This window comes from Nicotiana tabacum, chromosome 11, assembly GCF_000715075.1.
Source record: "Nicotiana tabacum cultivar K326 chromosome 11, ASM71507v2, whole genome shotgun sequence".
Classification (NCBI taxonomy): domain Eukaryota; kingdom Viridiplantae; phylum Streptophyta; class Magnoliopsida; order Solanales; family Solanaceae; genus Nicotiana; species Nicotiana tabacum.
In genome coordinates this window covers 10,224,277-10,239,942 of record NC_134090.1, presented here as the reverse complement: position 1 = coordinate 10,239,942, position 15,666 = coordinate 10,224,277, and the positions used below count along the sequence as shown (strand labels likewise).

Genomic DNA, 15,666 nt, shown 5'->3' with positions numbered 1-15,666 from the left:
GATGCTTGGGGTTTGGATGTTGTTGGTCCATTGCCAAAGTCTTCTGGTGGACATCTATAAATTTTGGCCGCAATTGATTACTTTTCGAAATGGGCAGAAGTTGTTTCTCTTAAGGAAGTAAGGAAGTAAAGAAGGAAAATGTAGCTAACTTCATCCGAGTCAATATTATCTATCGATTTGGCATTCCGCGATATATATTGATGGATAATGGTAAGCCATTTGATAACAAGTTGATGAATAAAATATGTGATCTTTTTGGCTTCAAGCAACACAATTCCTCCATGTATTATGTTGTTGCCAATGGACTTGCTGAAGCATTTAACAAGACGCTCTGCAACTTGTTGAAAAAGGTTGTTTCTAAGTGTTAGAGAGATTGGCATGAAAGGATGGAAGAAACTCTTGGGCATATAGGACCATATATCGCACACCAACGCAAGCGACTCCTTATTCACTTGTTTATGGAGTTGAAGCGCTCCTTCCACTTGAGCGTCAAATCCCAACGTTGAGGCTTGCCATTCAAGAAGGACTCACTGATGAAGAAAATGCTCGGTTACGCCTTGAAGAATTGGAAGCTCTTGATGAAAAGAGGCTAGAAGCTCAACAAAGCCTTGGATGTTATCAAGCTCGCCTGTCTCGATCTTTTCACAAAAGGGTATTCCTTAGATCTTTCCAAGTGGGTGACCAAGTTCTTGTGTTCAAAAGGCCTATTATTACCTCTGGTCGATCTTGGGGCAAATTCTCTGCTAAGTGGGATGGACCATATATCGTACAAGAGGTATACGCAAGTGGCGCTTACAATATAGTTGACTTGGAAGATTTGCGGATTGGCCCCATCAACGGGAAATTCATGAAGAGATACTATCCTTGAGGAAAACAAATACGCTCCTCGACGCACGAGCATAAACTGCATGTTACTCCTGGCCCGCAAGAGTATAAACTGTGCACGTCCAAAAAAAGTCCGCTAGGTTGAAAATCTCAAAAGAGGCGGCTTAGGCAAAAGTTAGGACATCAAAAAAAATAAAGTCCGCTAGGTTGAAAACCTCGAAAGAGGCAGCTTAGGCAAAAGTTAGGACATCAAAAAAAATAAAGTCCGCTAGGTTGAAAACCTCGAAAGAGGAGGCCTAGGCAAAAGTTAGGACGCAAAAAAAACTCACCCATTTCGAACTATGGAATGACTTGATCCTCTTCACCGAGGTACGTAGGCAGATTAGAGTTTCATTCTAAGTTCAGTCATATGAGTTCAAAAATACAAATTACCCAAGGCATCCTTCAAATGAGTCAATGAGATATGGTGGAATATGATTCACTTGATTGACACTTGAAAATTGGGTGTACATGTATTCTTTCGTTAAACTCTTTGTCTTATCTTGATAGATCAGCGGAAGCAAGTCCTCTATGTCAAATTAAGGTCTTTGATGGAATGATTGTAGTTTCTTTAATAAAAGGCTAAGTATTCAAGTTGAAGTCTCCGATTTTAAGTCAAGTTGATTTTTTTCAGGTTTGTTACATCATCAATTTGAAGTGTTCAAACCGACTAGTTCCTTAAATCAAAGTCCGCAAGTATGTCAAGTCTTCAAACATAAAGCACTAAAAAAGGGGTCAAGAACAAAGGGGAACATTAATGAGAACGCACAATATAAAGTGAAGCAAAAGAAGTTTTATTGCCGATGAGAACATCTACTAAACAATCAAATGCAAGAAGAAAAGAAAAACAACAAATAAAGCAGTGATTATAGCCTAATTTAAGCACAACTTGTAGTTGGCCAAATCCTTGAGCATAGTTTCCAAGTATTTCTTCTTCTTCTCCAAATCGACCAAGTCATCAGCAGTCAACGAGGCAGTGCAATATGCGTCATACTCCTTTCTAGTAGTTGAGGCTCCTAACTTGGCTTCTTCAACTTCTTTCTCAACAACTTCTAAAAGGGCTTCTAAGTTCTTCTCTTTTTCACGGAGCTTCTCTATCTTCTCTTTCACTGTAACTAAGGACTGGCGGATAGATGACATTTCTCTAACCTTCTCTTCTTCTTCAATCATGGCATTTGTAAGGTGTACCTCAACATCTGATATTGCATTTACTTTAACCTTCTCAGATAAATCCGAGCGTGTCTTGTTATATGAAGCAACAAGCTCAAAAAGGGACTCTAATAGGTTTCTCAAAGGGGAAATATCTACATCATCCCCACCCATTGCCTCAAGGATCACTTTAGTATTTTCTTCAAGCTCAAATACATTGTCTGCAGTGCTGCCTTTCAGCTTACGCTGAATTGAAGTCCAAAGCTTCAAGATAAACTCCTTTCGAATATCCAAGACAGCCTTCTTTCCATCAAAAACTGAAGTTGCAATTGTTGGTCGCAAATCAGAGCCCAACTTTGCCCTAATTTCATCATGAGAAGTAGAAGTTGCCTCTTGATCTGCCTTAGCTGTGGAAGATGATTTCTGTGGGTTCGGTCCTGCTACAGACTCACCACTTTCTTATGGCCTTACTCGTTGCAACGCTCCAACGTTATTAGCCTGGAAAAAAAATAAACGTATGAACACTTTAGCAAAGTCATTTGGCCATGGATAACAAAAAAATAAAAAGTTTATGTTTTCTTTTACCTTCTCGTTCTGAGTTGTTAGAGTTCTTGAAGGGCTATCAATGCTTTGGACCCCTACAACCTCTTATGGGTTTGGCCTTTTCTTTTTCCAACATTGATATCCTTTGCTGCTATCACTCTCCTCTTGGGATAGGCGCTTGTTAGAGGCATCAACGACTATACCAAATGGAATAAGACCTTTATCAGCTGGAGCAGGGATCTCTTCTCTTCGAATTTCTTTGTGTAGCATGGGTATGTTGCATGCTCGCATCTCAACTATCTTAGACTGTAAAGCAAGAAGCTTATCAATCACTAAGACATCCTCGTTGCGGTCTTAAATGGTATTTGTAATTGGCTCAACGGTATTCATCAAAAATTATAAGTGGTCTTCAAGAAGGCTTCCATGTGCCCTTGCCCACCAAGATCTATAGTTAGATGATGTAAACTTCTGCATGTTGGACCCAAAAGGAGGAAATACTGCCCTCGACTTAGATCTGGTCAACACACAAATCCGCACAAGTCTTAACCCTTCTTCTAATGAGGCCTGACGAAAATCATACTCAAAGCGACCAGGGGTGTCTTGATAAAAACCAAATTGGCGGCTAAATCGACGAGGGCTATAAGGTTCAATAACAAAATTGACTCCGTCCCTCAAAGGAAGATAATTCGAGCGAATACTCATAAAGAAATTTAACTTAGACTTATCTGCCTTACCATCATCATAGTAGTGGTACGGACCAGATCTGCGGGGCATTGTCGGAGTTCAAATGATATTTTCTCCATTATGAATACGCTTCCTTGCTTCCTCTTTCCCAAAATATCTAGCAGCACCTTCACCGGAACATGCGGCCATGAGAGGAATAGCCAGCCCCTTTGCATACGAAAAATGAGTCTTAAAGTACTGGGCTAACCAACCATACACATAATGAGCAGGAAAGCAAGTTTGAGCAAGATTAAGCAACAAGCACTTTGAAATCTCGTTCAAACCCTTATATATTCTGGCTAAGACCGGGACTGCAAGGCTGACTCTTCGTTTACAAGCAAGATGACACACGATCTTAAAGGTCCCAAGATGAATGAAGTCACCATCTTTTGAAGGGAGCACAAAAATACATAACCAACAAGATAGAAAAGCAGCCAAGTATGTCTCGTCTTTCTTGTCATCCATAACTCCTAGCTTATGGAATAAAGCTTCTTCAACAGTCGACCAATTAACTGTTTCCTCTATGATCCCGATAGGATTGTGCATTTATTTCAAATGAGCAGACTTCTTTTCTTTCCTTAAAGGAGGCTGAGTATACTTCATTGTCTTCCTGCACTAGAACTCTACCCATTTTTTCGTAGAAACCTTTGGATCATTGCTACCTCTCTCACGGAGCCGATGGAAGGCATCAAACAAATGCTCACAAGTCTGGGGAATAAACCTTCTCCCCTTGTCGTACATGCCTGTAAGCTCTTCAACATTTGGCACAACTTTCTCGTAAGGAGATCCAGTTATAGGCAAACCACTGATCTTATACAAATCCCAAAGTGATATGGATAGTTCTCCAACAGAGGTAAGCAATGTGTTGGTAACAGGGCACCATGCCTCACAGAAAGCCTGCATAATATTCGTATTACGGTCATATGTGAAAAGTGAAGCATATACGGCGTCATAAATTCTTGCACCCTCCAGTGACAAGCGACACCTACTTAAGACGTCTTCTGCCCATTCCCAGTAGCCAGGAACGTAATGAAATTCACCGCCGAACGGCAAATCATTGCCCCAATAAGTTTCCTTATTAACAATTCGACGCCATAGGCATAGTAAGGTACTCGCGACATTCCAAGCACGATGAGTAGTGGTGCAAAACATCCATGTCTTGGGAGGACGACTATTGTATTCAAGAGTCCAGTCTGCCAAATAAAGTGGGGCCCTCAAAGGTACCCATGAAGTTGTAGCATATTGGCCGATTAGTGTCCTACCAACTAGTAACCTTGTCCCCTCCTTGCTTCCCTTATGGTCCGAAATAATAAGGCATTGCGAATTAGAGGAAGAAATTCTTGAGTCTTTGAAGTAAACCATGTTTAGACTGCAAAAAAAGAGAAAAGTGTTTATTAGCACTTAACTTAGAAATGCGATATTCATAGCCTTAAATTCGTAATATAATGTATCATATCTCAAGACTAATCCTACCAAACATGGAAAAGGAAAAGTCTTTGGCTTGGACGGTGTAATGATCTTTGCCATAGATAAAGAAAGTCAAGTTTTCAAATAAAGTGAAGTCTTTGGCTTAGACAGTGTAATAGTCTAAGCCTCAGATAAAATAAAGTTAAATCTTCAAACAAGATGAAGTCATTAGCTTAGACGGCGTAATGCTCTTCGCTTTAGACAAAATAAATCTTTGGTCCGGACGGTGTAATGGTATATGCCTCAGATAAAATGAAGTTAAATCTTCAAACAAGATGAAGTCATTAGCTTAGACGGTGTAATGGTCTTCGCTTCAGACAAAATAAATCTTTGGCCCAGACGGTGTAACGGTCTATGCCTCAGATAAAATGAAGTTAAATCTTCAAACAAGATGAAGTCATTAGCTTAGACGGTATAATGGTCTTCACTTCAGACAATAAATCTTTGGCTTAGACGGTGTAATGATCTATGCTTCAGATAAAATAAAGTCAGATCTTCAAACAAGATGAAGTCATTAGCTTAGACGGTGTAATGGTCTTCGCTTCAAATAAAATGAAGTCTTTAGCTCAGATAATGTAGTGGTCTTCACTTCAGACAAAATAAATCTTTGGCTCAGACGATGTAATGGTCTTTGCCTCGGATAAAAGTAAAATCTTCTACTTGAGACGGTGTAAAGCCTTATCCTTGTTCAAAGGAGTGACATTGTCGTGTATGAAGTAATATTTTTTTTTGCCAACATTAGCAACGTTTCGGGCAGATAATTTTCTTTTAAATCACTTGATAGAAAATTTCAGGAAGAAAATAGCAATAAATATTCGAAGATATCAAGGAATTACCTGTCGAAAGAGAAAAGAGACGATCGCTTCGAGAGGACATGAAGGCGTGCAAGTTGCTAGCCCAGACAGTGGAGATACTGCAAACTATTCATGAAACTAAAATTGTTGGAGTGAAGCATATTAAATAAAGTAATATTACAGAGTGCTCCTACAAGTGCAAAAAAAACAATAGTAATAATAACTAACAAGTTTCAGCCTTTATCCTCATACATGTATGGTTGGAGTACCTTAGTACTGTTGTACTAATTTTATCATAAGTTGAGAAGCAAATACACAGAATAATTGATGCATCCGACATGAAACACTAGTTTTGATCTTGTTAAAACCTATATCACTATTCACTGGTACATTAGGGAGAAAGGGTTCTCATAAAAGATTTCCTCGTAAACTTTGCAGTAAAGCACTCCATGTGACAAAGGTAACAACAATGAGTTGTCTTCTACTTATTTTTTCTCTTACAAGTGAATACAAATTTCATACAAAGAGATTTGTAAAGTACAAAAGTAAAAAGGTTATTATTGTATTAATGTACTTGTTCTCTATTTAAAAAAAAGTTGGCATGTAGCTATTGTACTATTTAAAAATAAAGTGTCTTGAAACAAAGTTTGTGATAGAAAAAGTGAATAGTACCAAAACAAAAGACATTGTACTTGATATTTCACATATGAAAAGAGAAATTGAATAGTACAAATAAATGTTATGGTACTTGACATTGAAAATGACATACGGCAAAGCTGCAAGTGCACAAATCTTTGAAGTTTGGGCAAGGAGAGGCAACAGATTCTTAATGAAAAATAACAAAGTGCAGTGTATCATCAAATCAAATAAAAAAAAGGAAAGAAGCAAGAGGGAAATTACCAAGAGGAAGGATTAAGCTAGTGAAAGTTCTTGTTGTTTTGGGAATATGGGAATACTAGACTCAAGGTCCTATGGAGTCTATTTATAGATCAAGCATGGACAAAGATGTATGACTCCTAATTGAATACTAATACCTTCAGTTTCTGCACGATTCCAAGTGTAAGGAGGAAGTTTGTTAGAAGTGATAATCCACAAAAAGATTCTAATTTCAAATTAATTTGGATAAGTATGGAAAGCTTTAACAGTACTTGAATCAGCCATGAATTTTCTTATTTTGACGAATTGAATAAATGGTCAGCAAGACCATTTTCTTAAATAAGGACGTACATTCATATCAAAATTTGATTAGATGTTTACATCCTTAAATGAAGGATATGAGATTCCTTTCTAATTGGAAGACAAATGTATTAGATATTAACGTGATGGAGAGAGGAATATGACTTACTAAAGTGGCTAATAAATGAATCATGATCTTACATAGCTAGTGATTACAACTCAAACACTTGTGGCCTTGCAGCATTTTCGTATGCGGCCAAATACTCAAATGAAGGTAAAAATAGCACGGTATAGCCATTTTTCTGATTGGTCATTCAAAAATAGCCAACGTTTACGAAGTTAATGAAAAATAGCCACTATTTTTCTGCAACAGAGGCCGGTCCAGCATAATATACTGGAGTTCGGTGCACCTGTGTATGAACTCCAATATATTATGTTGGACCGGTATACTTTGCTGACTTCAGTATAATATACTGGAGACTAGAGCACCGATGCTCCAAACTCCAGTATATTATACTGGACAATTATAATTGCTGGAACTCCAGTATATTATGCTGGAGTTCTAGTGTACTTATGCTGGAACTCCATCATATTATGCTGGAGTTCCAGCATACTTATCCTGGAACCCCAGTATAATATGTTGGAGTTCAAGCATACTTATGCTGGAACTCCAGTATAATATACTGGCGTATTTTTCGGATTTTGAACAGTGTTTTCGCTCAGATTTATCTTTACATGAAAAGTGGCTAAATTTCGATTACTTTTGAAACTGGACTATTTTTGAACGACCAGTTATAAATCTGGCTATTTTTGAATTTCTCCCCAAAAAGCAAGGCGTCAAATTAAATAGATAAAGCCAAAGCGAAATTATCACATATACTTCAAGCCTAGTCTCGGAAGATTAATGTTCGACAAGTCTTGAAGTAGGGGGTATTTGTAAGCATTTAAATTTTATCGGATTTAAATTCATAAAATAATTTGGACCATATTAAATTCAAGATATTAGTCCAAATAAATATTGTGGCTAGTAAATTGGGCTAATTATTTAAATCCAATATATATGTATTGGGCTAGTCCCTTTAAATTGGACTATAAATTAAATGATAAGCTCACTCCATTAGCCCAAGGTCCAAATGGCTATTAGCCCGTCTTAAAGCCCAGGCTCATGCCACATATCAAGTGACGTGGCAATACAAGACAAATAAATGAGCCAATAAAATCATGTCATGTGTCAAGTGATATGGCAATCCAAGCCAAATAAATGAGCCAATTAAATCATGCCAAGTGTTTGGATGGTATTGGTCAGTTCAAACAGACAAATCAAATCGCAGAGCCACATCACTCCCTACAACTATAAATAGAGGTCTTCATAAAGCTAGAAGACACCAGAAGTGATAACAAGAAGCAAGCAGAGAGCTCGTGGATCAAACACCGCAGATTTCTCTACAAGCTACAAGGTCAAGCACTCAAGCTACAAGTTCAAGTTCAAGATCAAGATCAAGAACGAAGCCAAATCAAATACTCAGGCGTTCAAGATCAAAATACTTGTTCGTGATCAAACCCAAATTCAAGGAGGAGATTCAAGATCAAGCTTTACAAGCCCTTGAATCAAATCAAAGTCAAGCTCATTAATATACTCTACATTCTTGAAGAATCAGAAGAATACCATAGAGATTGTAACACTTTAATTTATTGAAATCAAATACTACATTTGTTACGCAATTTCCAGTCTTGATTATTTATTTTTCTAGGCACAAAAATTTATTGTTACAATCCCAATTTGTGCGACACTTTCTATTTTTCGAGACTCAAACTTCATAATTTTGACCTTAGAGTTGAACATGGAATTATTAAATCTTTTGAAATAAATATTTGAACTACGTAAAAAAAATATCACAGGGCAGCTCGGTGCACGAACCATCCCACATTCGCACAAAATTTGGAAAAGAGTCATACCCTAAGGTGGTGTGATGTAAGCAATCCGCCCTAATACCAGTTCACCACATGGTCACAAGGATGGTCAGTTGGTCACTCTTTGTCGGAAAATTGTACTGTATATATAGGTAAAATATACGTTTTAGAGGTATATAACACATATTGAACCCCCTTTGTCGGGAATTTTTTTTCACTTCTTTCAAATTTGAATATCCTTGAAAAAATCCCTACCTTCGCCATTGCCTAATACAAGTATCAATAATTGATTCCATGGTTCGAACTCATAACCTATAGGCTACACGGAGACAACTTTACCATTGCTCTATGCCCCCTTAAAAGCATTACAAGTCATAACTATTACTAAAAAAAATTAAAAGACATATGAAAAAATTATGGTGGATGAACAACTTGTTTGATCTCAACACCCAAATACCTTCACTGAAATTGGGACGGAATGAGTATCATATATGACTATTTCTTCAAGATAGACAAAACAGATGAAAAAAAGATAGGGAAAAAAATCCCAAGAAGATAAGAAAGTAAGGACTATTCCTATCACAAGAAGAGAAAGTATCATCGAAGAAAGGAATAAAAATCAGAATCCAAAGCCTAGCTAGTACTAAAATAAATTCAAAGAACTAAATTAAAAAAAATTAAATACTAAAATTAAAAATCATACTCTGTTGTAAAGCTACTACATTAAAATCAACACTGATAAAAAGGTTCTGCACAACATCAGTGTATTGAATATCAATGTGTACACCATACTAAATGCTTATAACAGCCTCATTTAATATGTCTTGCCTCTACAAGAATCCCAACTAGGGACCAAATTTATTGACCAAAATTCCTAAAATATAAAATCCAAAAATTACATATTCCACGTGTTAATTATAAATCACACAACTCACAAAAATTTTAAAATTCGCGAGCCTAAATTAGTTTAGGTGCGCTCAAGTTAACCTAATCACGTCCCAAGCTAAGGGTTGTAAAAGTGGTCACCACATCTACATTTCCAGCCAAGTGGTTTGTAATTGGAGTACCTATTAGCCCCAGGTGACTGAAAATAGTCCATGGGCATACCTTGGATTCGACTCGGTTCAACTCGGTGGTGACTCGGTATCGTTGGCACTTGAACTGCCATGCATGGGTGGCATTGGTTACACTTGTTGTAACAACTTGGTGGTGTTGAACCCAATCTTGTTTTCTCTTCCACTAACAAATCCTAAAAAATAAGACAATAAGAAAAAGAAAAAAAACAAGAATCATTATAATACAACCCCATAAGCATACATGCAAGTTAACTACTAGTATAATATTCAGAGGGAATTCTTACGTTCAACTAAATTTATTGCTTTTGACTCGAATTATGTATGTATATGCCAAAAAAAAAAATACAATCAAATCTCTCTATAAAAGCATCGTCGTATAACAATTCACTTAAAAAAAGTTTTCTATAGAACCAAATTTCATATTAATTGTATAATATGTTCCCTATAATAACATGTTGCTATAATACCCAAAATAATGAACAAATGAGTCTGTTGCAGAGAAGTTTGACTGTATATGAAGTTAAATAAGATCAAACTAATTCTGAATCGACCAACTCTAGATTCTGAATTCGACTCTGATTCTTATACGTGTATTTGAGGGAAGGGGGAGGAGAAAAATTAAGAAGATAATTTACCTGAGTAAAGTCTTGGGGTTTGTTTTTATGACATAAACAAAAGGAAGGAGAGAAAACAAGAAAGAAGAAAAGGGCAATAATTATGGCTTTGATAGAAAAAATTAATGAGAAATTAACTGAAGTGTTAGTAACCATGGTAGCATTTTTTTTCCACTTAATTAAAATATAACTTCAGATAATCAAATGAACTATAAAGTTTAAGTTAGGAAAAGAATAAAGAAGGAAAATCTCAGTTATATTTAGAAGTAAAAGAATGAGTAGGAAGAGAGAAATGGAAGAATTAGGTTATAAGGAGTATAATACTTTAGGTTTGAGAGAGGAGAAATGAAAACAAAAGAGAGGAGAAGTGCAGAAGAAAGTGAATCTATGAATTTTATCTTCTTGTTTTTTCAATTATTTTACACTGAGGGAAAGACAAAAGATTGAAAAGAACAAGTCAAGGAAAAGGGGAGACAGAAATAGGGAGAATTGGTACAGAGAAAAAGGTAGGAGAGCTGCTTGCTTTTCCATTATTGAGGGATTGGCCATTATTAGTAGCTGTTTGTATGGTGATGGATTAAATGGGAAGAGTAATAAAAAAAATCGAATAAAGATAAGGGGTATTTATTTGCAAATAGGGGTCATTACCCAAATAGAAGGATAAATTTATTATTTATTTTTCTCAGGTCGATATATAAATATATATATATATATATATATAATACACTAATTATTATACATAAATTATATTTATATATATTTGTCGGTTATTTTTAGTTTAATCGGTTGGGTTGGCGACTGTTTAGATTAACTATTCTTGCAAATATAAGGAGAGGTAAATGTCCAAATTTGTTCATTGTCATTAACGAAAACCAAGCGTCAACTTTTGATTTTAATGGTTTAAAATAGCTTTTTATGCCAAAAAAAAGGCTTTTTAAGTAATAATAGAACAAATTTAACATATGACAAAATCTTTTTTTCAAGGATATATCATTTTGCCACGTTGACTATATCCTAATGACTATTCACTACTAAGAAAATTAATTAGAACTTTGCTATTAATCTATTGCTAAATTGTACGTAGGTAGCATAATTTTTTGATAATTTATTCCTAATAAGTTGCTAAGTAGGATTCGCGATAAATTTTACAATTTAACTACAAAATTTATTTGTTCATATTTTTTTTAGTAGTGACTGTACTTTAGTAACATATTCGTTCGTAACCTAATTTGCTTTTCATCATCTTGCTAAACTTCACAAAAAACACTATATGTCCGTGCGTATTTTTCATGTATGTTATATGCTAGCTCCGCCTCCAAACATAATTATGGTTAATGAGCAATAATAGTCATACGAAATCTATATCTATATAAGAGCAACAAAAAAAAAACGATAAAGAAATATAATTCGTACAGAGAATACAGCTCCATTTTTATGAAAAATTTTGGTTAAAACAGTCACCTTTTCCTTCTTCTGGCAATCTTCACAGTACCAAAAAACCCGACCCGTTTCAGCAAATCTTCTCTCAACAAAAAACCTAACAATGCCGCACAACAACAGAACCCTAATGCCCAATCCGAAACCCCTCTTTTCCACACATTAACTGAAAACCCAAAAAGGGTTAAACCCAAAATCCCCAAAAACACATCAATTTCCAATTCCTTGGCCAAAATCAACCACAATCCCACACCAATGATTACTAATAAGACCCAAAATCCCCAATTTATCTTCTTTCTTCTTCTCCACCCATCAAATCCATGACCTCTCCAAAACCTAAAACCACCTCCATTTCCACCTCCAAATTCTCGTATAATTGAATCGAATGGCTCTGGCAAGATATTGAGCTTTGACGCAATGAAATAGGCTGATTCTAGCATGATTTTGGTTGATCTGACGAATCCGGAGTGCCTTCTCTTTTTCCTCGCTGACGCAATTGGTTTCTGCAAATTGAAATGGAAATGGGAAAGCACGGCATGTTTGGGAAATGGATACGAATAGTTCGGAAAATCAATGGTCTTTTGAATTGGATTTGAGAGGAATGAAGGGTCTGAGAAAATATACTTGACTTGACTGCTCTGCATTTCGTTCGCTCTCCTTTGAATCTGATCAGGCTAATTTGATAAATGGAAAAAGAATAATATAATGATAATAGTATGAAGAATACAGCTAGCCGTTTACATTCGAATGGAGACGCTGCGGATTGCAATACGCACGACTAACAATTAATGCTATCACAAAATTCTCATATAATTATCTAATAAATAATTTAATTGTGTAAATAAATTTTACACCATCATTACATATAACATACACGTTTAGATTTTATTTGGTATAAGGGATAATTAATCTCGGAATTAAATTTGAGATGAATTTATCTCATGTTTAGTTGGGATAAAATCGTGGTATAATTAATTTCGAGATTAATTATTCCGAAATTGTAGTATTTTTTTTATCCTTATGGGAGGGTGAGATAAATAATCCTAGCATAACTAATACAGGAATAATTAGGGGTCGTCTGGTATGTGTGTAAAAGGATAATAATATCGAGATTATATGCGAGATTATTTTATCCCGTGTTTGGTTCTTTTTTAAATTTGGGATTAATAATTCCGGAATTAATTTATCTCACAATTGTGATATTATTCAATCATATATTAACACCATAGTGGAGGCTGAATCATTGATGGATTTCAGGCATGATAAACACGACCAAGGCAAAGGCAAAGAATTAAAGGTTAATAATATCAAAGGTGGGGGAGACTCTGGTATCAGAGCAAAGGTTTCAACTAAGGGAATGGTGAACGACGGAGAAATTAATGTTGCCAACACCCAAACACACATTATCCAGGATGCTGCTGCCAAGAGCGGCCGTAGCAAAAAGAGGAATGCCACCAACAAAAACCAGGAAGTGCCACCCGGGGTTGTGTCAAACAAAGGGCTTAAATCCCAAGAACCATCTGCCTCTGAGGCGAGCGAGGATGAAGTGGAGGTCTTACCCGAGGACGTCTCGCTCGGTAAAGAGTGGGTGATGAAGATGAACGCGGGGATGGACGTCGTAGAGATCTTTGGCCAACGCTTGGTGAAGGTAGAAGACACTCTTAGTGTTCTAAACGACACACTAGGTGGGTGAATAGGTCCACAAATGTTCCCTTGTATACGTTTCAAAAACGCAGGGGACTCAATCCCAACCTTTGTTGGTGATGGTCTAATAATTAAGTTGCCTTGATAACAAGAAGTGCAAGAAAATTCATTATTTAACAGAATCTTTAAATTCTTTAATGGATGTCCATTTGAGTTTTCTATAATTCATCTCATCATAATTGATCTAGGATGTCCCTATCGATCATGTCAAAGTACAAAAGTATTAGAATCAGTAACCTTTTGGTTTACGGTAGAATGTGCCTCAATTACACGAATTCTTGTCCAATAGAGGCCACAAGATAAAGATGGGAACTTCTCAATAACCCTCTTTTGGCCAGAGACATTTTTGGTAATGATGAGATATTCAAGATTATTCCCATCTATTGTCTCAATATAATATCCATTTCGGCGGATATCTTTAAAACTCAACAAGTTCCTCTTGGACTTGGAGGAGAAAACTGCATTCTTTATGATAAGTATTGTTCCCTTAGACAGAGTTATAGTAGCTCTTCCAGAGCCTTCAATTAATTTACTACTATCAGAAATTGTAGTAATATCTGCCTTACACATATTTAAATGAGAGAAATATTTCTTCTCTTTAAATATTGTATGTGACGTACATGAATCAACTAAACAAATATTTTTACAATTGAACTTTGATCCAAGTTTATTTTGTGAGATCCATATTTGCTTCCCATTGTTTGACATACAAAAGAAATATACGAATAAACATTAGTATTTTTAGAGAAAAAAGAAAAAAAACAAAGTTAAATTAATGATTCGATAATAACCTTTTAATGCAATTTCAAGCAAACTCTGATCTTGATAGAAACAATTCATATCTAAAAATAATGCAATTGTTGTCATATACTATGATTTAAATAAACTGTAATCGTGAATTTCTCTTCAAGCCAACGTGCTTAAATCTCATCAGAGAATCCCAATGGAGGTTTGACATTGGCAAAGTAAATACCTTTTGGTGCACCAACATTTGTCAGCCTTTTGCTAACAGTCACCAGTAATTTAGGTTGTTAGGCAAATATGATTTCTTGGGACACTTGAAGGATTTGTCGAGATCCTTCGTTACTGTTAAAAATAACAGTAATCATTACAATCAGTTTGACTTTTGTGTTATATCTTTTTTTTTTTGAAACCAAATCAATCTTTTTTGGACTTTTTTCAACCGAAGTATTACTATTACCACCAACGTGTTTAAATGTGTTTGAACGAGCACAGGTTATTTAAAACGAATACTAGAACTATATATAATTAAAACGAACTAACACTTTCATAAAACAAATAATACTAATTGATATTAAGGACTACTACTCACTACTCAATCATCTTTAACCTGTATCCATCATCGATCAAGTGGTCTATTTTTCCATAAGGGTGCTCAAAGAAGGTTGTCACGTCCAAGTGGGTAATGTCAAATTCATTGTCATATACAAGAATAGCTTCAGGGCATTTATTCTTTAGAAATGCTTGATAAAGCTCAACCAAATATCTTGGTGTACGACAAATATTTGCTCAATGCCCTTTTCTACCGCAACGATAGCATTCAGTTTCTGAACCATTTGCCTTTGGCTTCTCTTCTTTCCCTTTCTACTTTTGGTGGTTATTTTTCTTTTGGGGATGATTAACACCAGGTAAATTTCTTCCTTGTCCACGGCCACGACCATGACCCCGACCACGCTTAGGGACACAACCTTTTCCACTCTTAGCATAATGGGAATACATCACGTCCACTGCAAGTAATGGTGTAGATCCAGTGGGTCGATTTTCGTGATTTCTCATGCGCAAATCGTTATTTCGTTCAGCCACAAGGAGAAGAGAAATCAACTCAGAGTATACGTGAAACCTTTCTCTCTGTACTGCTGTTGTAGTACCATATTGGAGGCATGAAATGTTGTAAACGTTTTTTCAAGCATATCATAGTCAGTGATAGTATCTCCACAGAGTTTCAATTTAGAAGTAATTCTGAACATCGCATAATTATATTCAGAAACATACTTAAAGTCTTGGAACCTCAGATGAACCCAATCATATCGTGTTTATGGAAGAGTGACCAATTTTAAGTTGTCATATATTTTCTTTAAGCCATTCCACAAAACAAGTGGATCTTTGACTGTGTGATATTCTATTTTCAACCCTTCATCAAGATGATAGCGCAAGAAAATCAAGGCCTTAGCACAGTCTTCGATGGAT

General features: G+C 35.9%; 3 protein-coding genes and 1 long non-coding RNA gene across 4 annotated transcripts; 1 reads left to right on the top strand and 3 right to left on the bottom strand.

The window, feature by feature from the left end:
* The first annotated feature begins 200 nt into the window (after window positions 1-200).
* LOC142165735 (uncharacterized) lies at window positions 201-868 on the top strand. The gene is made up of 2 exons (XM_075224098.1): window positions 201-363; window positions 471-868. Exons 1-2 carry the CDS (start codon window positions 201-203, stop codon window positions 866-868), a joined length of 561 nt encoding a protein of 186 aa, XP_075080199.1.
* Window positions 869-1,671: 803 nt separating this feature from the next.
* LOC142166494 (uncharacterized) lies at window positions 1,672-6,524 on the bottom strand. The gene is made up of 4 exons (XM_075225887.1): window positions 6,441-6,524; window positions 5,583-5,659; window positions 2,599-4,648; window positions 1,672-2,511 (listed from the first exon to the last, which is right to left on the bottom strand). The coding sequence occupies exon 4, from the start codon at window positions 2,185-2,187 to the stop codon at window positions 1,738-1,740; it is 450 nt and encodes a 149-aa protein (XP_075081988.1). The 5' UTR covers window positions 2,188-2,511; window positions 2,599-4,648; window positions 5,583-5,659; window positions 6,441-6,524; the 3' UTR covers window positions 1,672-1,737.
* A 2,839-nt stretch (window positions 6,525-9,363) lies between these two features.
* Window positions 9,364-10,913, bottom strand: LOC107776744 (uncharacterized). The gene is made up of 2 exons (XR_001646043.2): window positions 10,339-10,913; window positions 9,364-9,876 (listed from the first exon to the last, which is right to left on the bottom strand). It is a non-coding gene; the product is annotated as an uncharacterized LOC107776744 (long non-coding RNA).
* An 861-nt stretch (window positions 10,914-11,774) lies between these two features.
* Window positions 11,775-12,398, bottom strand: LOC107776745 (uncharacterized). Its single transcript, XM_016596658.2, has one exon. It carries the CDS (start codon window positions 12,396-12,398, stop codon window positions 11,775-11,777), a length of 624 nt encoding a protein of 207 aa, XP_016452144.1.
* Between the last annotated feature and the right edge of the window lie 3,268 nt (window positions 12,399-15,666).